This window comes from Falco rusticolus, chromosome 7, assembly GCF_015220075.1.
Source record: "Falco rusticolus isolate bFalRus1 chromosome 7, bFalRus1.pri, whole genome shotgun sequence".
Taxonomy (NCBI): Eukaryota; Metazoa; Chordata; class Aves; order Falconiformes; family Falconidae; genus Falco; species Falco rusticolus.
In genome coordinates this window covers 15523978-15548737 of record NC_051193.1, presented here as the reverse complement: position 1 = coordinate 15548737, position 24760 = coordinate 15523978, and the positions used below count along the sequence as shown (strand labels likewise).

Below are 24760 nucleotides of genomic sequence, written 5' to 3'. Positions count from 1 at the left end.
CTGAAGGTCACTGGGTCTCCATAGGACAAGGGGGACTCGTCACACAGAATCAATTACAGGATTAGGTAATCCCCTAAAATGGGACTGAAAAGCGATTTTGTGTAACAGTAGGTGCTATATATAACATAAATAGATAACATTAAGTGTCTTGTCGTCTTGCGATTATATGCCATGAACATAGATTTGTTACCAATACTTCTTTTCCTCTGTCTATGCCTGGAAATGGCATCATATTTTACTACTAGTGAGGAAAAGTGTAGGTAAACCCTGCAGACGGTGGAGCTGTACTGAGTAGCAGTATGACAAAAGAAATTTTGGAAATGAAAATTGTGGGCTGTGAGGAAGATCACCTCGGAAGTGTGCCATTAAATCCAAGTACAATATTTTGTTGATAATACCTTAGATGTCTGAAATTAATCCCCTATCAAAAGATAGGTGACGTAATATACCTAGCCCATTGTACAGAAAATGGCGTTTTCTTGCTTTCAGTGATCCTGATCCTGCTCTCAGTGAGCGCTGAGGGGAGCTGGCAGCACCCCCCACTCCGTGCCAGAGGGCTCCATGGCAATGCCTTCCGCTTGGCTCTCCTGTTCCTAGCTCTGCCCTGTACAGCTGTCCCTCTGTGGGATCAGGTTTTTTACAAGATTATTCTTTTGCAAGGACCAGGAATTAATCACATCCTACCATTGCCGTGACCTTTGCAGGAGAGCGCCATGGCCAGAACCGCTGGCCTGAGCGCCGGGTTTCAGCGTCGGCCCTGACTGGGAGCTTGCAGGCCGGAAAGACCAGTTTTACAGGCCTGTGCCCAGTTAGTTTATTGCTTGAATCCCTTTTCTTAACTTTGACGTACAGCCATCCAGATTTCACTGTAAGCATGTTTCAAGTAGGAAAATACACAGGACAGCACATCACAAATATTGTGTCTGTGTCTATTTCTTCCCACCCACCCCCCCCCCCGTGGCTGACATGGGGCTCCGCCAGCCCCACAGCCTCTGCAGAGGGGGAATTTCTGGCCTCAGGTTCATCCGTGCAGGATCCCACATGATCCCCGCTGGCTGACCCCCACAGTATACTGCCAAGGCATTTAAAAAAGTATTATTTTCCCAATTATTTTTATTAATTACTGGCACATCTCCTTTACCTCCCCAGAGGTAGATGGGAGGAATTGGAGAGCCAGTGTATTGAATTTCAGTCAGACTTTTGCCTAAGTAAGAACTGAGAGCAGCTATTAGATTTATCGCTTAAATATTCAATATAGTGTTCTGTACGCTTCTCAAGGTAAGCTGATGTCAGGTGATCGTGGGTGGGTATGGCATAGCAGTGTGGACCCATTCCTTACACCAGCTGGAGAGATAAATGACGAGAGTGGAAGCATATGCACATGCTGATCCTATACAGAGCCAGGATGAAGTTGCCAAGTTTGGATGCACAGCCCATCAGTGTTAGCAGAAAATTATCACTACGCCTTCAAGTGACAGGCATACAACCTGAGATTTCTACACATCCCTCCAAATGAGGAGGCAGATTAGAAAGATATATGAAAAAGAGAACAATGATGATAAATTGAAGTTTTGACAGTCAGAAATTCTTTCAAAACGATTCTCAGCACAGTACCCAAGAAGATGCTAAAAGAAAGCATTGAAACTGTTTTGTGTCTTCCTACATTTTACAAAATGCTAATCACTTTTAAGTGCCTCTTATTAATTTTCTGACAACTGGCAAGGGTGATTTTCACCTTTTGTAGGTGAAAAAGGGGGAGTTGCACATCATTTGGAAAACAGGAGAGAATTATTTTCTTTCCTTCAGGTTTTATGAAGAGCTACACTTAAGTGCTACCTGAATCGGATACTCTTTACAAGGATCAAATTAGGATGTCTTTTCTTAAACTTACCACCCTTGATACAGTACTTGACTTATAAACAATTACTTGCCTGTATCAACACAGCACAGCCTTGTTATATTAACAATTTGCTATTTTTAGCCTATTGGTGTAAATCACAAGTGACAATGTTCTGAAATGTCACACTTCTGACTTGCATTGATACTGCTACCAGCTCAGGACTTCAGGAGAAAGAAAACAGTTGGCTCAGTTTTATCGTTTTGCCAGCCAAACACTGGGATTTTCACCTGCCTGATCTAAGTGCACTCCAGGCAGATTAAAGACCCATCTTCTTGGGATCTAAACCATGGGGTACAGGGGTGAGTAAGTGGCTACAAATAGGCAATAACTTCAGCAAGGGTTTCATGGAGGCTGGATGCTAAAGCCAGGAACAGTAGGCATCCATCTAACAGAGGTAAGCATTAGAAAACATGTAATTCCGCATTGTCCAGGCGCACGGTGATCGCAATGAGCGATCAGTTTCAGCTTATGCGGCTTTAACCCTGTTCCGGTGATGAGCTGCAAAGCATTTTAGCTTGAGTTTCCCACTTTCTACATTTACGTTCTTAAAAATCCAAAGAAGAGAATTCTTCACTGGTCAGTAGGGATGAAAAGGGAAATTGTTCTACACTTATTCACATACTATACACACCTGCCCTGCCCCGTGCAATGGCTCCCCAGATATTGAGAAGGCGCGAAGGCACATAAAACCAGAGCTGTATGAAAATAACTTTTCTAGGTTGTTAATAGACACTAATATTATCAGGCAGGCTAATATTTACCCCTGCTATGGGAGCATTATTCATTGAATAGCACCTTAAATAGTCGAACAAATTTTATGCAGTTATAATAAATAAATTCTACTCTCTTTTATTATCAAACTTAATTACAGTCAAGGTAAGTCATAACATCCGCACTTTGCAACTCAGATTTAAGGCCAGTGAATATAAAACCTGTGCATATCTACTTCATCGGAAATTATATATCTGACGCATATTAAATTATGTACCTATTCCTCTATACAATGTCATGCCATAGGCAGGTGTCTGTATGCACTGGCGAAATGTGGTGCCTTTTTGCAGGAAAAAAAGAGAACGGAGGAGGAAAATATTTAGCTAAATTATAATGACTCTTAGGATATAACATCAACGCCTCCTGGCATTACTGTGATTTGACCATCCTTCTGTAACTGACATTTGCTGTTTTTATTGGAAATGACACAGCTTAAATGAACACGTCCTCAAAATACAAGTTTCATATTTCATTCAGAAGCCGTGTACTGTGCTGAGTCACTGGTTCAGCTCTGGCTCGGGCAGGGGGAAACCATCCATACCATTCCCCTCAGCGCTTGGTGTTTCCTAGGGATGCACCGTTTGCTTACACTTTCCCAGCCAGTCGTGCTGGGAAAGTGTTTCCCAACGTGCAAACTGCCCTGCACTGCGCGTACCAAATCACCGTGTGGCTGAAGCAGTGATTGTAATGAACGCTTCTGCTTGCTGAAATCAATTCAGCCTTGGTTATAAACCCAATGGAGGCATTCAAGCAGAATGAAATGTCTGGTTTAAACACATATTAGTTTAGTATTATCTGTATTTTAATGAAGCAAAAACTCAATTTGTTGTTCTAACAGATGGTGGTTCTTTTATCTGTATGTAAATTTTGAGTATTTTGCTTACATTTTCAAATTCATGAACGAGTGTTGCCTAAGTCTGTAAAACACTTAGAGGGTGAAAAGTACTTTAGACAATAGGAATAATCCATAAACTATACCTGTGCGATAGGTGAGTAAGTGCTCTCATTACCATCTCAGAGGGAGGGACAGGCGCATGGAGCCAGAGCTGGTCCTCCAGCGTTTCTGCCTCCTGGGCTGACACTCGCTCCATTTTATCGTGCCTCTGTACTTTCAGATTCTGCTGATGTGTTTCTTTTACAAATCAATCATTCTAGAGGTAATTAACATTTAAAAGCCAGGTTTCTTTTAATTCCATTAGTATATTTGTGACAAGAACTGTGTTGGCAGAATCCAAAGGTTAAGAGTTACAATGAAGAACAAGTTTTAGGATAAATGAAAGTTAAGGCCCGAAATAGCCTGACAATACCCCATTAATCTGCTCACTATTGACACAATAGTGCTCTGTTGTGTCAATGAGGATTTAAGAAGCTTTGCAGCACATGTTACTGATAGTTTATCATATCAATAGGAGCCTGCATGTATTTGTGTTTAAAAACCTGTGGCTGTGTAATTCCCTGACTGCACACGTATTGTAAGTGCACATGCTTTAAAGCCTTACATAAAGTGGTTTCTAGCCATGCAGCAAATTTTGAAACTATAATAAACTACCATATTTAAATGCAGACACAAGATATTAGTCTTGGCTATGCCAGAATCCTCTAAAATGCTGTCCTAGACTGAAACCCTCTGCCCTGCAGGAACGCGATCAGATTCTCAGCGTAGTGTCATCTGCCTAATGGAAGCAGAAGGAGATTTAAGCTGTATTAATCTCTCATCCTGATATATGGAAGCCTTGAGTCAGCTTGCGGCTGGGATGTATAGTGGAGAAGAAAGGTCTGTTCCCACCAGCTGCCCCTCTCGGAGCGGAGGGGAGTGCGCAGCCACGGCCCAAGCAGATGCCGCAGGCTGTGCCGTACCTCCGTGCCCCGGCGGTGCGAATGGCCAGGCCCGTCACAAGAACCGTGTCTCAAATGAAGAGGTGGGTGGCTTTTCTAGGACTGCGTTTTTTCTGGCTGGCACCACCAGCAAGCATTTCAAAATCCAAGAAGCAAACCCCAGCTGTAACGTCCTGGTGTGGGTATCTTGCACCTGGGTGCCCAGACCCTCCATAAATCCACATGGCGGTGGGTCTGCTTGGTGTTTGACTTCCAGCGAAAAGGCCACGGAGCTAATCTGTGAGCCAAATCCTCCTCTTTGAGGCACTCTTAAGCTTTTTTGTCCTCAGGTTGCAATCTGATTCCTAACCGAGCGGGTAGGCTCTATCGCAGCATTTTTATGCACTGTGCAGATTTTGATGGTTTCCAGATTAGGGCTGTTTTAAGGGAAAATAACGAACGTCCTTGCACCTTTAACCAGGCGGCAGCTCCTGGGGTGCAACATAGCTGTGCTGTGTTTGCTGTGAGGAAGCCCGTAATGATCTCGCCTTTAGCCTGTCACCACTAGGAAACATCAGAGAGAGACAGCCAAGGGACGGAGTTGCCAAAAACGTCCTATTCCCATGGCCGAGAGATTTTGTTGGCATCATCTCTAAAGAGGATTTACTATGGGCCAAATCCTGGCGCCCTTCCTTGGATGAATCAGTTCTCAAGAGGCAACGCTCCCGCTGTGACTGCTGCATGCGGAAAAACCTGCAGGATCAGCCCAAAAAATTGGGAGTACGAAGTGCCAGCCTTCCGAGGCTCGCGATGGTGGCAGCCGGTGGTGGCAGCGTGCGGCTCGGGGCAGGGACCTGGGAGCCACATGTGAGCCACAGGGATGTTTCCCCGGCAAAAATGGTTTTTACTCAGATTTTTTTCTGATTTCCAGTCAAACAGGCACAGATGATACAGTTTGGCAACTAAGCCTATTTATTATTTTTTTTCCTCGCAGGGGCATCCAAAATATTTCGTGGCACTGTAAGCCTTAATTAATTTATCTTTCATGCGAAGAAAAATGAATTAGTGACAGCTATTTCCTGGACTTCATTTCTGGGATTAAACCCTTTGTTTCTGGACTATCTGTGGGGATTTTGGAGAGGCACTTAGAAAGATGTCACTTCAAGGACAGCCACCCCCACACCCCCCCGAAACACTCCTCCGCAAAACTGAGGCTCGTTACCCCGCGCAATGGCATCGCTCGCTGGGACTTTTTCCTTTCCAAGTAGGAATGACCGGCGCTGCGCGGCGGCACCGCGGGTGCGGAGCGGGGTGCCCTGCCCGCGGCTTCGCCCCGCGGTTCCTTCCGCGGCTGCGGGGGGCGCAGGGGGCTGGATGGGGGGGCGGGGACTGGACGTGGAGGGGGCTGCGAGTAGGGGGTGCGGGGGCTGGAGGCGGGGGGGGCAGGGGGCTGCGGGCGGGGGGCAAGGTTTGGCCGAGGTGGGTCGGCAGCGGCAGAACTACAGGCGAAGTTTGCGGCGGCTCCGCGCACGCAGCCGCGGCCGGGAGCGGGGGATGGAGGCGCGGGTCAGCGGCCGGGGCGGGGCCCCCCCGCCGTGGCGGGGCCGCGCTGCCGGGGGCGCCGGGGGCCGCGCCGGGGGCGGACGGACACACCGGAAAGTTGGCAGCGGGCGCGGCGGGGCGGGGGCGCTGTTGGCGCGGCGGGGGGGGCGGGGGGGGGGGGGGCGGGGCGGGGGGGCGGGAATCGATACATTAGAGGCCGGGAGGGGGCGGGGGGCGGGTCCTGCGAGGCCCCGCCCCCGCGCTGGCGCGGCTCGGTCCGGAGCGCAGCGCCGGATGGGGCGCCCGGCGGGGACAGCGGGCGGAGGAGGCGGCCCCGCCGGCGGGCGGCGGCGGCAGCGGCAGGTACGCGGGGGCGCTGCCGAGCGGAGCGGGCGGCCGCGGCGGGTGCCGGCGCTGGCCGGGCCGGGCCGGGCGGGGGGGCGCCGCAGCCGCAGCGGAGCCGTTCGGTTTGTCCCCGGCGCGATCACCCCGCGGCGCTCGGGGTGAGTTGAGGCAGCGGCGGGGAGTGATTTACGGGCTCCCCGCAGCAGCCGGTCGCAGGGAGGCGGCGGGAACCGTGTTCCGAGCTCCCCATCGGTTACGGATGGAAACGAATCGCGGAGGCGGCCGGAATTGCCCTCGCGCAGGGCCGGGGTCGCCACCGCCGCCGTGCGCATCGCGCCGCTCAGGTGCGGAGCGGAGAAACTTTGTGGGGGGGGAGGGGGCGCTCGGGTGCTGCAGAAACCGATACAGCGGCTTGCAGAGAGCAATTAGGAAGGGTTTAAAGCCGCCTTTATTATTTATAAGCCCGGGATGAAAAGGGAAGGTCACGCAGCTCTGTCTAGGTGGGTGTTACGCGGGGGCTGCGGGGGCGGCCGTGCTGGGGTCCGTGTAGCGCCGTGCCCGTGTATCCTGTGAGTAGCAGAGGGCGGTGCGGCGCCTCAGGCCGGGGTTGCCGAAAATCCGGGCGGTCCGCTGGAGATCCTACTTGTTCGGTGGATACAGCTGTTTTTTAGTGGGTTTCTGCTGGTCTGCGAGTTGTCCCCCACTGGCGGCCGGGATGCTGCTTGCATGGCCGGGCGGGTCAGGGCAGCAAAATTCAGCCCTGGGTGCGTAAAGTCACTTGTATTTGTGTGTGTGCGTGGCGTAGAATGCGTCTACTTCTGAGCATAGCAGCGGCGGTGATGGCTCGTAACGCTCACATATGTGGCACTTGCTGTGCAGATGGTATTGTGGCTCATCCGTGCACGCACACACACACACACACACACACACACGCTTCACACATAATGTGCCGGAATTAAAGCAAACTTCCACCAAAATGCCGTTCTGTGCTCTGTAAATGGGTGGTGGGGGTTTTCCCTGGTTTTATTTCCTTTGGGGAAAAACGTGCGTCCTTATCGGGATACCTTTGTGTTCCATATCGTTAATGAATCAATAAACATTCTTAAGAAAAGACTTAAGTATTATTTGAAGGAACAGCTTCCTTCTGTCTTGGAGGCTTTTGCTGCTGGTCTGTTGCTCTCACATACAGATACTTTCACACAGAATTTTCTGAGGTTCTCTCCTTTTTCCCAGTGCAACAGGAAGCCCATTGTAAAGCTTTGCAATCACTTTTGTGGCAAAAGAGAATAGGCGTTTTTCCTGCTTTATTCATACTGTAAAATTCCGTGCACCTCCAAAGTCTGCTTAAGTTGCTATTCAGTAAATTAAGCTGTATGTAATCATGTTTAATGTGGTAAGTGACAGGCATATTTTGTTATGTTGGCAGATATTGTATAAACATTTACTCTGGCTTAGATAAATAGAAATTGCCAGTTGAGTGCTCTGATTCCTTTTCTATATAATCATGAACTTTAACACTTCTTGTAGTAACTAATATAAAGCTCAGTTGTTTTAAAAACAGGAAGAAAAAGTTTGCAGTAAGAATTAATTAATGCTCTGAATTATGTAGCTCAGGACAGCCAAAAAAGTATAACCTAGAGGCTCTAAATCAGTTTATTTAACTAGCTTTTTGCTTCCATCCACACCTTTAGTTCTAGGGAACAGCTACCTTCCTTCCCTCGTATCCCACAGTCTGTCACTACCTGTTCTCCTTTACGGTCAAGATGCAACAAAGATAACATCATTTTCTAAACGTGCTTTGTGTGATGCAGGAGTGTGTGCCAGGAATACGGTGATGGCCCTGTCAAAGCTTGACGAACCAGCTGTGTGGCTGTGGGTTTTTCCCCTGCCTGTCGCGCCCTCGGAGCTGGACCATCTGAGCATCCCCATCTCCCCTGAACGGCCAGTCTGAGCTGGCTATCAGAGCAGATGCTTTAGCCCTTGGAGCCACCGTAACTTTGATGTAGACTTACGAAGAGCGCTCATTTAGATAGAATGCTTAATTATAGATGCAAGTAATTCTGACTAAATTGGTCTTTGATCTGATTGGTCCTGTCATACGAGATCTGTGAAGGTAAAGAAAAGGACGTCATAGCAGCTCACTTCAAAGCGTCTTTTAGGCATTTGTAATAACATATCTTCTGGTCTTACTTCAGTTGGTCACATACAGGATTACAGCTCTTGATTTTTATGGGGTTTAAGTTATTTTAAAAAAATTACTGCACTTAACACAGGATTCAGCATCCCTTGAAGTTGGTTGAAGCCCATTTAGCTGGACAGAACCAGTACAGAAATGTTGAAATGCCTTTGTTATGCTTCTTTCTGGAAAAAAAGAAATTTGAAATCTGAAGTCAAGTGGAGATCCTATGTGAATATGGTCATTTTTCATCAAGTGTCATAGAAGTGGCACGACAGGCTGTTTCAATTCTAGTCTTTCTTTGTAAGACAAAGGAAACAGTTGCATCAGTAGCTTCTGTGCTCATGTAAGCTTACATTAAGCTGACTTATGTTGTGGTCTGATGTTTTTCAAGGAATACTAGATGTGTTTGCTTTGCTTACTGAACAGAGAAGGTGGTGGCTGATTGCATACTCATGTCTTAGACCTATAATTCCAGTTTGAAAAAAAAATATTGGATGTCTTTCCATTGGATGAAGTGATAATTTACTCCACAAGTAATTAAGAAAAGATGGAAGGCATATTACTTGCATTGGGTAGTACAAGTTATTTTCAGTCGTAGCAGCTCTGTATGTAATTAAAACAGTTCAGATGTTGCTTTCGTCAAAACTGCTGTTAGAACAGATGATCTGTTTTCTTATGCATCAGATAAGCTACTGCCGTTACCGTTAAAATCCATCTAAGCCATTTTATTAAGTTGTTACTTGTTCTGTGAATAGCTGCCAGCCTCGAGTTCAAAAGAAAGTAGGTTCTGGTTTGTTCCCATGTCACATGGAAGAGGTGTGCAGCGAAAATCGTGTTACTGCCCTTCTGATGCTGTTTTCCGGAGCTCTGCATGTTGTCTGCTGAAGCCCTCTTTCCTTCCTCATGGCTTGACAGTAATTACAGTACAGCTAATATCAGAACTTGATTCAGTTTATTCAAATGGGAAGACTGTTGAATTGTCCCACTTCCAAAGTCAAATGTTTGTGTTAACCACAGATCAAATCTGTAATGCACATACATAACTTTGAGTAGTGTTTATTTCCCTAACTTTTCTGTTCCATTCAGCTTTTGTTAACTAACCCAGATTAGCATTTTAACAACCCTGAAGTGAACTTCTGCCATTCTCCCTGCTTGGACAGTGTGTGTAGACCATCCATCATTCTGTCCTTGGCCACAACAGGCTACTGGCTCCATAACCATTTGGAGCTCCACAGAAACCATCCGACTGTGAACAGCACAGCTGGCTACAGCAATTTTTTCTTCCACACCACTGGCGGCATTGTCTGGCTATGGTAACTAAAGTTAACATCCAGAACGTGAAGTTTCTTTAGCCTTGGCCCCCCGGCCAGCCCCCGGTGCCGCTCAGCGGCACACCTGCAGAAGGGCTGCAAGATGACTGGGGCAGCCACTGGGCTCCTCTCTTCAAGGCTCCAGTTTGGAGGCAGCAACCTGTTGCTGGGAGTGGGATTGCGTTAACTCCGAGCTTGCTGAGGAGGCAGCTTGCTAGCTGAACCCTGTGCTCGCTCCGCTTGCAGGTCGGGGTGTGCTTTGAAAGCCGCCAGCTACAGAAACAGAACTCGCTGCTTTAACTTAGCCACGCAAACTGCCAGAGAGCACAGAAAGGAATGGAGAATTTCGGCTGTGTATTTCACACATTCTTGTAGAAGCCTTTTTAGTTCCACAACGGAAACCATGTGATTTCACAGGATCTGTGCCCAGACTCTAATACTTGCTACAGATGCTTTCCTTGGTTTGTTTTGCAGATCTATGAATGCAAAAGGAATGAAGTCCTTGCAGGATTTATTGTTTTAATTCTGACGTGCGCTGCAAATGGCAGGTAACTGGCAGGTGAATCTGCCTGTGGCTCTGTGCTAATTTTACTTGTTGAGTCTTTCGCGTGATTTAAATAAATTGGCCTAGCGTGGCTGGCTGTCATGCGTGAGCCGCAGCTTTCTCGCTAGAAGAGAACTCTTGCTTTCAAGAGCAGGGGAGGCCGCAGCTTTCTCGCTAGAAGAGAACTCTTGCTTTCAAGAGCAGGGGAGGTCAGGAGGTGCTCCCAGGCAGGGAGGGGCTGGATGGAGGTGGAGGAGCAAAGAAGTGCTGGTGGAAGAGGAGGAGCAAGGAGCTCAAGCAAGCAAGTGACATTTGTTCTGTCCGGCATGGTTACAAACCTTGCAAATGAAATCAGTCCCTGGACAGCTTTGATTTATATTCTCACACAGGAGATTGGCCTTGGTCCGCCTGACCTTGGTAGCATTACAGAGGTCGTATTTGCACACAGATACTCTTGCAAAAGGGGTTGTTGTTGCTGTTACTTCTTTTTTTAACCGTTGCATCCAGGAGCCAAATGGCAGCCCAGGTTTCTAATTCGATGGGCGCGGGATAAAGGCAGAGTGAGAAGGATGATGCTGTTCCTGGTGGTGGATGGTTGGAGCAGAGCTGGCAGATGGGTGCAGCCAGGCAGCGGCCCCCAGGAGCAGGGGGTGCGTTGGCCTGCAGCAGCAGCAGCATGCTGGCGTGCAGGCTGCCTAAACAGAGCCGAGCTGCGTGTGTCGGGAAGGGGCCACAATGCTTGTAGGCGGCAGGGGCAAGAGAGCGCTTTGAAGAGGGCTCAGGATGAGAGCGGGGCGGTAATCGGCAGGTGGGTGCTGGGAGGCTGTTCCAGCGCAAGGGGACAGCGGGGAAGGGGCACAGAGGTGCTCACCGGAGGGGATGGGCGAGCAGCGGGGACCAGCATCACAGCCTGGCTGCCCACCCGGGGCGGGAGGGAACCTCGCAGGGGATGAGAGGCGAGCAGCTGGCTGCTGGGCTCGGCTGTTCCTGCGACAACGGGCTTTTCTTAATATGAATCACAAATGGCCGTGACAGCTGGGCCCCTGCTTTCCCCAGCATCACCCAGGTGTGGGCTCGCACCTCTGCTGGGCAGGACCTTCCGCGGAGCTTTGTTGTGGTGTGAAACAAAAGGCATTTGTTCCCCTGGAGTGCTGCCGCCGTGTTCCCTGGTGTGGCTGTGGGTGCCGGGGCTGCGGCAGGGACGCCACTGATGGAACGTGTCGCTGCTATTTCCGTGCGTGCCTATCACGAGAGATGCACTTTGGGGTCAACAGAAAATTCTCACGCTTGTATTTCAAGCCCTTGTTTCTCTGTCCCACATGGTACCTCCTTCCCGTGCTGTGTGAACACTTGGCGTGCCCTACTGGGCCGTGTAACCATCCGGGTTTGGAAGACTCCAGAGAAGAAAAAAAGTGTATTTAACTGACAGGAGCCTTAGCGCGTAGTTAAGGCTACAGAATTAACATTTTAGATGGGGTTTGGCTGTAGCCCACTGTTCGCGAGGGAGCTGCCACTCCGCCTGTGTGATGGCCGTTAAACCAAGAGCGCGGTCAGCAGCCTGCGTGGTCCCCCAGCGATGCAGCACCCCGTGTTACACGTCAGGGTGCTGCCTGGCTGGGTCGGGGGGCTCAGCACCCTGCGGACGTGACTTGACCCGGCCAGGCTGCGGGGCAGGAGGGGGCCCTCTGGCTTTCCAGCAGTTGTCCGAGAGCCTGCACTGGCACCCCCTGCAAATACAGCTCTTTTGTGTGTTGCCACCTGGAGACAAGTGCGGACGAGGAGGGTGAGGATAAGGGGGCAGAAGCAGCGGTGTGAAAGCTGTCAGTGGTGTGCGAACAGTGTCCCCAGGTGTCTTGTGAAAGGAGTCATAAGGGGGGGAAGAAAAAAATCATCTTGCAGAGTTGAATGGTTCCTTTCAATTTGCAAACTTCTGCTCTCCATGACAGTTTCTTTAACCCAGCACGTGTTTATCGAAGATTAACACTGAAAAGCCAGTAATTTGGTTTTGCTCGGTAAAACATATTTTCTTCGTAAAGTAAATGCTGTGGGGATATTTTTATCATTATGTACTTTTTTTCCTTAATGGTAACCTCAGACAAAACATGCTTTGGGGATTAATCTGATTCCCTGCAAGTGTACGGCTAGATTTTTTGGTTTTTTGTCTTGTGTGCCACTATACAGGTTTTGCTGTGAGAGTGGATTATGGCTTTTCCTCCCCTTAAAGCATCAGGTTTTCATCCCTGCCAAAGACAGGACAAGCACCGCTCTGATTGCACAGTGGTCTGACGTGGCAAACTGGGCCAGCACAAACCGGCATGTATTTGGGGCAGCTGTGGAGGGAAAATAGAACTGCAGAGGTACATGGCGTGTGGGTCCGATGTGATTAGTTATGCTCTTACACTGGCCCGATATTACGGGTGATAACATAAGGATTTAGGGAAACATTGTAATTGTATTGGGGATCTTGGGAGGCTGGTATGGAGGAGAGAACGGGACAGGCTGTCATGTAAAGCTTTAAAGCCCTAAGTCGCATTCCCTGATTTGCCACAGATTTCCTTGTGACCTTGATTCAAGCACTTGCAGTCCATATGTTACTGATTTCAAATTTTATTATTTTAGTTTTTTTGGGTTTTTTTTACTTTTAAAGGTCTGATCTGTGGCTTCTTTGTGGCTCGCTAGTCAGAATGCCAAAGCATTGTGATGCCAGTACTCTCCTGCCTTACAGGGGGAGTGGGATCATGGGGTGATGTAGCCCACGTCAAAGAGGGGAGGGTGGTGCCCAGCTCTGGCTGAGCCCTGTTCCAGGTGAGTGCCGAGCGTGGCTCTGCAGGTTGTGTTCGGCCCAAGGAGAGCGGGTAGTTCTGTGATGCAGAGAATCCCCCACGCGGATGGGATGCGGTACAGGGACATGCCCAAGCTCAGGACCTAGAGCAGGATAGCCACGGCTGCACGCTGTACCAGTCCTGCTTCCCACCCCAAGCTGGCAGTAGTACGGGTGTAACTTACCTACCTGCATTTGTATCTGTTTAGTAACTTCAGCAGACTGCAGGGTAAAGAATCAGCTGGATCAAATCCTGCGCTAATTTGTCTGATTTTAAAAAATAAATTGTTTGCCACCCTCTGTGTTCTTGATAAGCCAGGTATTCCCAGTAGACCCTCAGCACAGACACCTCTCAAGACGTACCTCTGCCCCTCCAATGGTCCCCAGGGTCTCGCAGCATGAGCACCATTGCTCTCCCCCATGGATATATGTATATACATACATTTACAAATACTCACTCGGAGACTACAAAAGCAACAAATGTAATAATGTGATCCAACTGTTCGGTGCTAGGCTAGAAAGAAGTATTTTTCTGCCATTATGTGAAAATTTAGCGTGACTGGAACAGAGTCTGCATTTGATTAGGCAATTTAAGAAATGTAAGAGACTTCATACTGTAGGGCAGTGCTGCAAAACAATTGCTCGGAACATGTTCTAAAATTGGTTTGCCTTCACCAGATTTCCATGTGTTTCTGCACGACATCTCAAATGAAAATACAAGCAGTCACGTGGCAAGTGACTACATTTTGCTATTATGGTAAAATAAAGCAGCAGTTTAAACAATTATTCCAAATTCTGAGTAGGTTTTGAGATGAAAAAACACGAAACTCTCCCTCTATTTACTTTCCAGCCTAGGAAAGACATTTCATAACACATCCTTTCACTGGCATAGTTAATCTTTAATGCTTAACAAGATAATAGTAAATGTTAACTTTGCGCTCAGGCTTCCTCCAGGTTTTCATGCCTGCATTTTGTACATGTAATTGATTGTGCCCAGGAAAGTGGCAGAGCACATGCTTTGCATATACAAACAGGTTAACTGGGCGGCCAGCTACCAGATTTGTCCGTGCAGGAAAACCAAGCCTAGCTAAAACCCCGTTGTTCCCCCGTCTCCACGGGCAGTACTCCCGCAGGCGAGGCGCTGCCCGCTCCAGCCCCGAGAATGGCACACTGCTAACACCGGCGCAGTGCTTGAGATGCTGTGATGTGTTTCTTGCCAGTTGACAGTCTCCTGCCTCTCTCCTGGCGTTTTCCAGCAGCCATTTACTTTCTCTTTGAAGTGAGAGCAGTGGCATGCAGCAGCCTTTTCCCCAGCAGCAGCAACCGAAGCCAGCAAGCCCCATGCTTGAGCAAGGCACAGTGCTGAGATGCTGGAGGGATGTTTATAGCCGAGGAGAGCAGTGGGTGGGAAGAAGTGATGCTTTCTGGAGTGAGGTTGACAGCAACATTGTCTGGAGCACAGCCTGTTGAGCAGTGGATGTGCCTGCCTTCTCCGCAGTGCAAATCCCTGTTTTTTTCCTTCAGCTGGCCTGCTTGCTGGGGCGTGTTCTTTCCCCCAAACCTCCCTTCCATTTCAAAACAGCCCGTTCACTTCATCGTGTAGGCAAGCCCTGACCTCCTGGGCTCCAGCCAGGTCTAAAATGGGCAGTGCTTATCTCGGGGATCGGGGCTGGAGCGCAGCTGGAGGTGAAGGCTGCTCTCTGCGCTGCTGGGAGGTGGCAGGGCTTGCAAACAGAGACCCAGGGGTGCCGCCAGCAGCTGGCGGTGGCGTCAGCTGGACTTGTGCAAGTTCTGCCCGAGACCTTCATTATGGCCTCACCTGCGAATACTGGTTTGTACCTGTCCCAGAGCTGCCTTATCAAGATGATGCCTAATCATGCCGAAACGTGGCAGTTTTGCTATGGGATGGCGTGCTCTGGGCGTGCAGGAGGGACACTTCTGCGCCTGGGCTGCTCACCCAGCGCGGCAGCCAGCCCTCCTGGAGGGAGGGGAAGGGAACGTTTCGGCCAGGGGTTGGGGCTTTTGTTTGGGGCCACGGGGGGTGGTTTGGTTGCATCCAAGTCTCTACTGTAAGTAATTAGATCTTCATCATCATGGGTTGAGACTTCTCTCTAGTTTCCAGGATAAAAGTGTTTCCGACTGAAAAACACGATGGAAGCGCGGGGCCGCCCTGCCCTGGCTGTGAGCTGGAGGCGCGCGGGAGCTGAGCTCGCCCTGCCGCCCGGGGCTGCTCTCCCCGGCACGATGGCATTGCAGTCCTGGGCTGGGGGTTGGGGCAGGGATGGGGGCTCCTGCTGCCGGTGTTGCCCATGGCCAGGAATTCACGGAGGGTCAGCACTGAGAGCGTAGAACAGCCCTGAACGTCATTGCATCGACATTCTCTGCACCGGTCCTTGGGCACTTTCACGGACAAATTTAGTATTTCCTAGGGCGGTCTCAGCTGGGCACGAGCAGTTTGGATGCATAAAACGCAGACCTGCTACAACGGGGAATCCAGAGCCCGGCGTCGGTTACAGAACCTTGCCCTTTATCACCGATAGCTCGACCCTGGCAAGCTTTCAAGGGGAGCATGTCCTGCGGGAGCTTTGTGAAACGGAACCGATTCAGCCATAGATGTGAGCTGAAATCAAAGGTTGGTTTCAGCTGGAGGACTTTTGTATCACCCTGGTAAGGGAAGGTAGTTAACATTAACTCTCAAAAATTAACTTAAAATAAACATAATTGAAGCAATCACTTAGAGTTTGCTCAGCATTTTATTTCCTTTCCTGCTGAAACTACCTGTGTTTGAGTCAATTTTTGATCACAGGAGAATTTAGCCCTCAAAGTGCATCTAATCAACCACTAAACATTTGCATCGTTAAAAAGTCACCCTATCCATTTTGCAAGCGTTCTGTCAGCTTGTTCCAGAGCAAGAGGGGTGTGCTTTCTGCAACATTAAAAGCATGCAAACAACCCAAGTGTAGCTAGCACTACCATAAGCCAATTAAGATGAAAGCTGTGATGCTCAGTGGTAGGGTTTCATCACTTTATTATTAAACTATCTTTTTTTACTTAGGCACAGATCAAGAGGTGTTAATGCAGAATCCTTAAAAGTCGTCAAGTATTATCTTAAAATAACAGACCTGTTATTTGCACTTTCATGCTCAATTAATATCATGGCTCCAAATATCCTAATTTTTTTCTTCCGAGCTGCAGACTTTAAAGCTGTTATAGAAATAAAGGATGGCTAGATACTGCAAGTTGAAATTTGACGTTTTTTCTTATTTATTCATGCAAAATCATGCTCTAAGTTTCTAAAAGGGACTACAAGAATTAAGTATGTTTCTTTTATTATAACCACAGGTTTTCTTCCTGTGTTATTTGATAATTAGCTGAAACAATCTGTCACTGAATTCCACAATACAAATTTATCACATCACAGACAATCTCTGAGATTTGAATGTACACTAAACCCCTGTGTCAGGCATTGCCTTCAGGAACTGAAGTCAGCCTTCATTAGAAGCAGCATGCTTACGCTGGAATGCCATTTGAAAAAAAAAAATATTAAAAAAATCACACTTGTATTGATGCTGGCTGTTGTACCCTTGTTTTGGGAGGACTTACCACACTATAAAACAATTGCATCATTGGAAAACCTATGTATAGATATGACCTAAAATGGGAATCTGATCCCCCTGCTTCTCATCTAATAGATACTGATGCAGATTTTTAAGGCAAATGTTGCATTCTGTGTGGAATACTTTCTGGCTTGTAAGCAAATGACTCATTATACCCATTTCATGCAGTGAGACATAGAAAAAAGGAGCAAGACTGGAAAAAAATAGAGGTAGGACAAAGGGTTGTTTGCTCCTTCTCTAGAGTTCAAGCCACCAGACGCGGGGCCATGCTGGTCTTATATTTTGGCATGGATGATAGAAAAATGCTTTGTTTTCGTGTTTTGATTACCAAAACCCACTTTGGCCTGGTTCCCCTAGTGTGTGGCTCTGCAGTAGTTATTTTGTTCCACGCACAGCAGAGATAAGGTGCTGTTCTGAGTGAACATGCTGGTGCACCCATGGTTGCCACCGCATACGTTTCTGCAGCGGGTCTAGAGCACTGCTGAAGGCGGCCTGTACCACCTTCATGTATTTTCTTCGAAATGTTTTGTCTTCTGAAAAGCTTGACCTGCTTGATAGACCAAAACTCGGCAACAAGGTACCTTTCTGTACCATGCACTGGTGAAGTGCGGCTCCAGCCCTTGCAGCAGCACCAACACCTCGCCGGCAAGCTGTTCCCTGCACCTGGCTCAAGAAGCTGAGCTTCTCCCACCTGGGAGCAGTTACCGTCAGCAAGTAAACTCCGATGTGAGTCCTACCCCCGCAGCAGTCGCTGCCAGCACGGCTTTTAACTTCATGAAGCCAAGAGTGGGAACCATACCCTTTTCAGCTAGTGTTTTTCAGCCTGCAGCTAGTGTACCGTCGGTGATTTGTACATCAAGCGAGAATCCCTGAGGCCATAGTAAACAGTATTTTTAACCTTTTTACACCAGTCCTTTACATCCAAAAAAAGGGGGGGGAGGGGAGGGGTGTGCCTTGTGTTTGACGCAAGTAAGTTCCCGTTTGGAGACTGACGTGACTTTTATTTGGTTGCAAGTGCAATCTGTGACTTGCTGTAGCCCAGCCAACAGGTCTGTGTTGTTTGCGTGGTCTTCTGGTTAAAGAGTTTCGGAGCACTGGTTTGGGCAGCTGCTCGGTGCCCTGCAGGCACTGCCCAGGGATGCACTGTGACCCTCACTGGGGCTTGTCTCAAGGGCTGAGAGGAATGGAAGTTGCAGAGGGTCTGCTTTGGTCTCCATCAGGGAGAGGAACAGCAGCCTCAGCTGTAGGTCCCAAGAAACCTGCTGAGCATCTCTGAACAAACAGCAGTAAAGGACTTTTTTGCTTTAACTTTTTATCTTATTATTAGAGTGGTTTCATGCTTAAAATTTCAGAAGATGCTATCTCAGAAATGCACTAGTTAGTGCATTTGCACTAATTAGTGCCCTCAGGGAGCCATTTGCATGCAGGAAGGAGCAGAGGACAACAGGGATTTCCCGATCTGCTGAAGTCCAGTCACTTGGGGCTGTGGGAAACCGCAGCACATGAACTGACTGAGCTCAGCGCGTTGCTAATCAGTCCTGCCTGTCCCCCCCTCGCTGTCATGGTTAACGCGTACCCCCAAGCCCAGAGGAGACCCTTGATCTCACCTAACGGCCTGATTTGCCCTGTGTCTGGGGGAGAGGGAACACCATGTAGTCATTTCAGCCTTTTCGTGTTATGTGCCTGTTTTTCAGCTTTTATTATTGCAACCTTTTTCTCCTTTGCCTCGCCAAGCTCTCCACAAGTGAACTAACTTTTAGGATATATCTTTTGTTCTGACCTATCTTGAACTTCAGCCTGGATTTGCTGTACCACACTCCTGTCTGCGCTTAGCATTTCGAGAAGCATTTATTGTGTTAAGGAGATTTTTTAAGATACTTTTTTTTTTTTTTTCGAGTGAATAGAAGATATTGCATCAGTCTGGTTTGAAGCTATTTTATGTGTTGCTTCTTTCCAGCTGGCTGAATGCCCTTTCCCTTCCCCCCTCCTCTTTTACGTGGTAGCACACGGAAAGATGATTGATGGAGTGTCACCAGCGCGTTGTCAAAGGCTGGAGTAGATTAATGGGCAAGAAACACCAGCCTGTTCCCCTTCATGTGTGATTGTTTGAAGGCAGGCTCATATTTTAACAGAAATGATACCCTGCTCCTCTGGATTCCCCCAATCAGGAATTGAAGGATGGGATTCATATGTGAGATTGAGAGGTGCCAGCCACAAGGAGCCAGTTTGTGACTTGGGACAACCACCTGCCTTCCACTTGACCAAGAGCCCTGGCCTGAAGGCTTGCTTCAGTCAGGCTGCTGTCCTCTTCACCGGTGTGGATCTGTGCCACCAGTTAACATTTACACCTCCCTTTCTTGGTGTTTGCAGACAAAAGTAGTTACGGCACAGACCAAATGGCCCGGAGATCTTTGATCTGGTACTGCCTTTTCCACCCAGTGGCACTGGCCCGTTCGCGTGTGTGCAACGACCCCCACCAGCTCAGTGCCTTTGCAAAGGCTTTTTTGGTGGTTGGCCTCAGTAACAAATTCGCCCTTGATCTGTGCCTCAGTTCCCCAGCTGCAAAAAAAACAGGGATAGTAATATGGTAATTTCCAAACATTGCACTTGCCATGAATTATTTCCTAGCAGAAATGCTAGGAATGCAATTTATAAGAGAAATTAATCAGACTGGTCTGAATCCTGGCTGGGGAAAAATAATCAGGCCCAGAGTGTGATTGTTTTCTGCGTTTTCTTGAAGGTAGGCATTGCCAGCGTTTCATCATCAGCTGTTCTGGTCCAAACAGATACTTCAGCATTGTTACTCGTAGTCCCCAGCAGCGGCCTCCATTAAAAGGTCTGAATGTGGCAAGAATTATGTCTCTCGCACCACGGTATCTGTGCCTACCAGAAGCATACACCTGGCTGTCATAAACGCCTGTTCCAAGGCCTAGATGGAGCCCATTTTTCTGACTATCCAGGGAACAGCTGCTCTTCCAAGTTTATTCTCTTTTCAGCGGTTCTGATCTCAAGCCTATGTCCAAGCAGCTAATGCATTTTCTTCTCATATGTAGCTAGAAGTCAGGGCTACTCTTCTTGTAATGTTTTAACAAGAAAAATAATGAATAGATACAATTGCCTGTGGTTTGCTGATCTAGCTCAGCTCTGTCCGCTCTTCTGTCCTCGCAGGACAAGGGTCTGTGCTTCATGAGATGTAGGTGTTTGCTTGCACCAAGACTTGCGACAGGTGATGTTTAGTTGAAAGAGATTGCTTAACATAACTGTTCCTGCCTTTTATGTTCTCAGAGTTCGTCTCTGGAGTATGTTCAGGGGTTTGAGGGGTTTCTGAGGAAGACATCAACATGCGTTTGTTCCTGCTCTCGGTGCAATCTCCAGGGAGGCGCATCCTGTGTTTTTTACATTTAGAAAAGTTTGCTTTGGTTTAGGGAGTATGATATACACCCTGAAATTTGAATCTAATTGAGAGAACTCGATACTCTCTTTGTCTACCTGGCATTTTGGTTGTTTCCTTTTTGGTTTTGTGACAGTGTGGTTGTTGCGGCCACCAGGTAGCAGATTGCCCTTTTGTCCTCTGCAGCCGTCTCCTCCAGTCCAGAAGACATTCTCTGCCTTTGGAAGGCAGGTTGTATTCAAGTTTTGTATTTGTTGCCCCAGTGAATTCCTCCTAGAGGGAATATTGGAAGGAAAGAGAGGAAAAAGGAAACTTCCTAATGCATGCCCGTGCGTGCTGCTGGCAGAACTTGTGCAGGCTGCAGGTTGCATGCATTTTGCAGCCAGGCCAGGGTCTCTTTGAGTCATGATGTGTGGGTCACAAACAACCTCATCTCCTGTGCTAACTGAAGCCTACATGCCTGGGAGAGATTCTTGCTCTTTGGCAATTTGTATTCATTTGTTCTCCAAGAAGATGAGGCTTCAGGGAGGACTTCTGCTAAGCACCTTACAGATGTTACTTTGCACTGACTCAACGTACAGTTTGTGTGCCTCCCCTTTCTCTTCTTCCACTGGGACAGCAGTGGGCTGGATATTTGGAGCCTGCTTTTCTTAGGGTGGGAAAAAAAAGGACCAAAAAAAAAGAAAGATTGTGTAACCATTAATGATTTGTTATTGTGTCTGGGAGCCACTGTGCTGCAGGACTTTGCCTTAATGGTGCTTTCACAAGAAAGAGCTAATTTGACTAACTTTATTAATTCCAGTTTGTTTTAAGTTTGCTCATTAGTAATTTAACGCAAGATGCTTCAGCTGAAGGGGCCATGTCAGGACAAGGAAGAGCAGAGGGAAAGTGCCAGGAATCATTAGTGTTTATTAACCACTGCACTCATCAATCTTGACTAGGAGCACAGCCCATTCGTTCTGGACTGGTGGACTGAGATACAGAAATATCATTAACGGTGGAAAATGCTTCTTTTCAGGTCAGTCTGTAATGGACGGGCATTCAGACACCACCCTGTCGCCAAATGCTGGCAGCCTGTGAGCTGCTCTGCTCGCAGCCCAGCCTGATCCGCCTGAGCTCGGCAGCCTCGTGGAAGGACCAAGCCCTGCCCCTAGCCAGCCCTGCTATCAATTAACAAATACAGTATTTTCATCCTCAGTAAACATTACTGAAAGGTTAAGTGTTGTTATGAAGGGGGTTTTTAATTGCTTTTCAAATTATTAAATGATTAATACTTATGTGCTTTGCTGGATCAAGCCTGGCACTTTGTACTGGCAAGGTGTACCTCTCGCAGCGATTCTTGCAACATTAAAATGGCAGGGCTTCTGTTTTTTCCTGTTTAGACAAAGAGTTTAATAACCAATTTCAGCAACTGCAAGGCATTGAGCTGGTGACTCAAAGCTCTGACCTGCGAATCGGGCCTGAATGAATGCCTCCAGAAGGTTGGAGGAGGGAATAGTGCGATGTTTGCCAGGTTTCTAACAAGAAATCTGACCCCTGCCCGGACCACTTGTGGTCATTAAGGATCACATTAAGGATCACGTTTCACTTTGAGAAGCGTTTTCTTGCATCCTACCCAAATTGCAACTTGAGTAGTTACATTCTGCTCACTAAAATATCCCTGCGGTTTAATTGGAGAAGCTATGTTTCCCTTCCCCTCTTCAAAGCTTTGTTGTATAACGTTGTGGTGCTATCATAACACGTGCCGTATAACCTATAGAGCGCGCGTGCACGCGCACACACAAAAACACCCCACCATGAAAGTCTCTGAAGTTGCCAGCTTTCTGCAGTAACAAACAGAATTGGGGGAAAGCGGCATCTTTGGAGCCCAGTCCAGCATTGTGCCCCCATTTGAGTCTCTTGCCGCCCTTGCGAAGCACGTGACAAGCACTGTCACAGTGCAGAGGCAGCATTTTTGCATTTACTATACGTGTGTGTATGTCACTGCACCAGGCAACACGTCCAGTGTCTGGTCTTAGACATCAGGTCTTTTGCAGTGAGCATGTCAGGGTAGTGTTGTGATGGCACATCCCAGAAATAAGCAATAATTTTAAAACGTGGTATGGATGTTCAGACAGCTTGTGTGTGTCATGACTTTTTGTGGATCAGATTTAGGTATTTTATGGGGAAAGGGTTTTATTGGATGACAATCCGTGATAGAGAGGATGGAAAGAGATTGCAGTTTAATTAAAATTCTAATCCCAAGTTTGACAATTTTTCTTGCCAGGTCAGCAGCCTGCATGTTCTGTTTGTGATTCCCCTGAATTAAATGGGCTGACAGTCGACAGCTTCTTTGGAAATGCCTGTAAATCCAGCTAAAAATTAGCAAACATCAATATGTTTCAGAGCAGCTTTGCGTAGGGATATGTCACGCAGCAGTTTCCCATCAACGTACATCCAGGAGCCTTCCATAAGCACCAGTTTAGCCCACTGCTGCCAGTGCTCAAATACAAACGGAAAACCCTCCTGCCGTAGGAAGTCGCATGCGCTGCCAAAAGCTCACCGGCGCGTTCCTTTTCCCAGGTAGCTAACCAGTGTAGCCACAAAGGTGGTACTGACCTTCCACCAGCCATGAGGCTTCCTCTGCTCTGTGCCTCCGTGATGCTGATGAGTCTCTCCCAGTGCCGAGCTGTCAGCTTCCCTGAAGACGAGGACCCTATTAACGTCGTTGACTACCACTGTAAGTAAATCTGCAAATGGTGCTAACCGCTAGGGGAGAAGTTCTAATGTTGGGTTTTGTTGGGGTTTTTTACCTTAGGAAGTTAATAAAATAAAAATCAAAAAAAAGTCGGTTTCCTTTCGAATTGAAATGTGTTTACTGGCTTTGTATCTTTAATAGAACACTTAATCATTTTCTTAAAAAAAGCAATCAGAAATACAGCAATAACTTCAGGAAAAAGAACATTTGCTGACATTAGCCATCTTTTTCTCATTTATATTCAAGACATTACTCAAGGAATTTAGTTTAAACCCTTCTACACCTAGTATATACAGCTAATCAATGCCATATATTGATTCTTTAGCTCTATAATCCTGAGTGATGGTGTAGCCCATTTTTACTTGCAGATTCAAGGCAATATCCAGTATTTAGAGGACGCCCTTCAGGCAATGAATCTCAGCACAGACTGGACTTCCAACTGATGTTGAAAATTCGAGACACACTTTATATCACTGGCAGGTAATTTTCCCTCACTCAGTTCATTAGATTAAAATTCTTTTCTCTTCTGGTTTTGCATTTATGTGTAAAATTCATTTGGAAAAATCTGTGGAATATGATAAAAATTAGAACTGGGGGAGGACTTCCCAGAGAAATATACTGTATCTATGGCCAGTGCATGAAAATTGGATTTGAAGGCTGCAGTTACTGTAGTTATGCTAAAGCCAATGATCAAATACTCTTTTCGCTCTTTTATATTGCTGCCCTGGTAAAAACCTCTCCTGATCATTTTAAACTTGGACTGACACATCAGGGATGTAGGAAGTGAGGATAACACATTTAAATACTTAAGTGGACAGCGGGACACTGTGGGTGCTCTCCAAGGACCACACCAATAAAAATCAAAACCACCCCACGTTGCCTATGACCAGCCTCCTCCGATCTGTATTAAACACAGAAAATCCATGAGCATTTCATAAAAGTTTCTGGTCTAACAAAGCACTCTAAAAATAGATTTAGCTTATCAAAAACAAGGCCCAAATTTACTTGTGTTTTTACTCTTTGCAAACAGGGACCAAGTTTACACTGTAAACTTAAATGAAGTTCCAAAATCAGAAGTTACTCCAAGCAAGGTGAGTAGATAGAGCTGCAGGCAAGGGAGAGGTATTTTCTTAGGGTTTTAATTTTTTAAGAACTTTTCGTGGAAAGGAAATTAAATGTCCTTTTCTGGTTTGATTTAACAGAAATTAACATGGAGGTCAAGGCAGCAGGACAGAGAGAACTGTGCTATGAAAGGCAAACATAAAGTAAGTTTAGCATATACATTCTAGAAAAACAACACTAATGTTTATTGCATACCTAAAGTCTGTGATTAATACATCTTACTCTCTTTTCAGGATGAATGCCATAACTTCATTAAAGTCTTTGTTCCAAGAAACGATGAGATGGTGTTTGTCTGTGGAACAAATGCATTTAACCCTATGTGCAGATACTATCGGGTAAGAATATTGAAAATGTCATTGATCCGTTACTGGTGTTGCTTACTCTAATTATGCTACAGCAAATACATCTAGTGTGATGGGAGCGTGCTTCAAGGTGAAATAAAACCAGACAGAAGCCAATGTGCTGAATTAAGTTTTGTGGAAAGACAATGTTATGATTTTATGCTAGTGTACAAAATAGAAATGACGCTATCACCCATTTTTCTTCTCTAGCTGAATACCTTAGAGTATGATGGGGAGGAAATTAGTGGTTTGGCAAGGTGCCCATTTGATGCCAGACAAACCAATGTCGCCCTCTTTGCTGGTAAGAACTTTTGCTTGTAATGAG

At 47.2% G+C, this 24760-nt stretch overlaps 1 protein-coding gene across 13 annotated transcripts in view; it reads left to right on the top strand.

Moving 5' to 3' along the window:
* The window catches only part of SEMA6D (semaphorin 6D), a 139744-nt gene that overhangs the window by 102010 nt on the left and 12974 nt on the right, over positions 1-24760 (top strand). For 8 of the 13 annotated variants that reach the window (XM_037394320.1, XM_037394310.1, XM_037394317.1 and 5 more), the window contains exons 1-7: positions 6279-6391; positions 22798-22954; positions 23341-23452; positions 24003-24063; positions 24175-24237; positions 24328-24429; positions 24646-24736. In XM_037394320.1, the coding sequence (XP_037250217.1) occupies positions 6323-6391; positions 22798-22954; positions 23341-23452; positions 24003-24063; positions 24175-24237; positions 24328-24429; positions 24646-24736 (655 nt within the window). In that variant the 5' untranslated portion in view covers positions 6279-6322. Of the gene's footprint in view, positions 1-6278; positions 6392-6508; positions 6532-6588; positions 6718-6787; positions 6874-14178; positions 15059-22797; positions 22955-23340; positions 23453-24002; positions 24064-24174; positions 24238-24327; positions 24430-24645; positions 24737-24760 lie in introns of those variants that run through there. The other 5 variants (XM_037394313.1, XM_037394312.1, XM_037394315.1 and 2 more) reach the window with 5 other exon arrangements.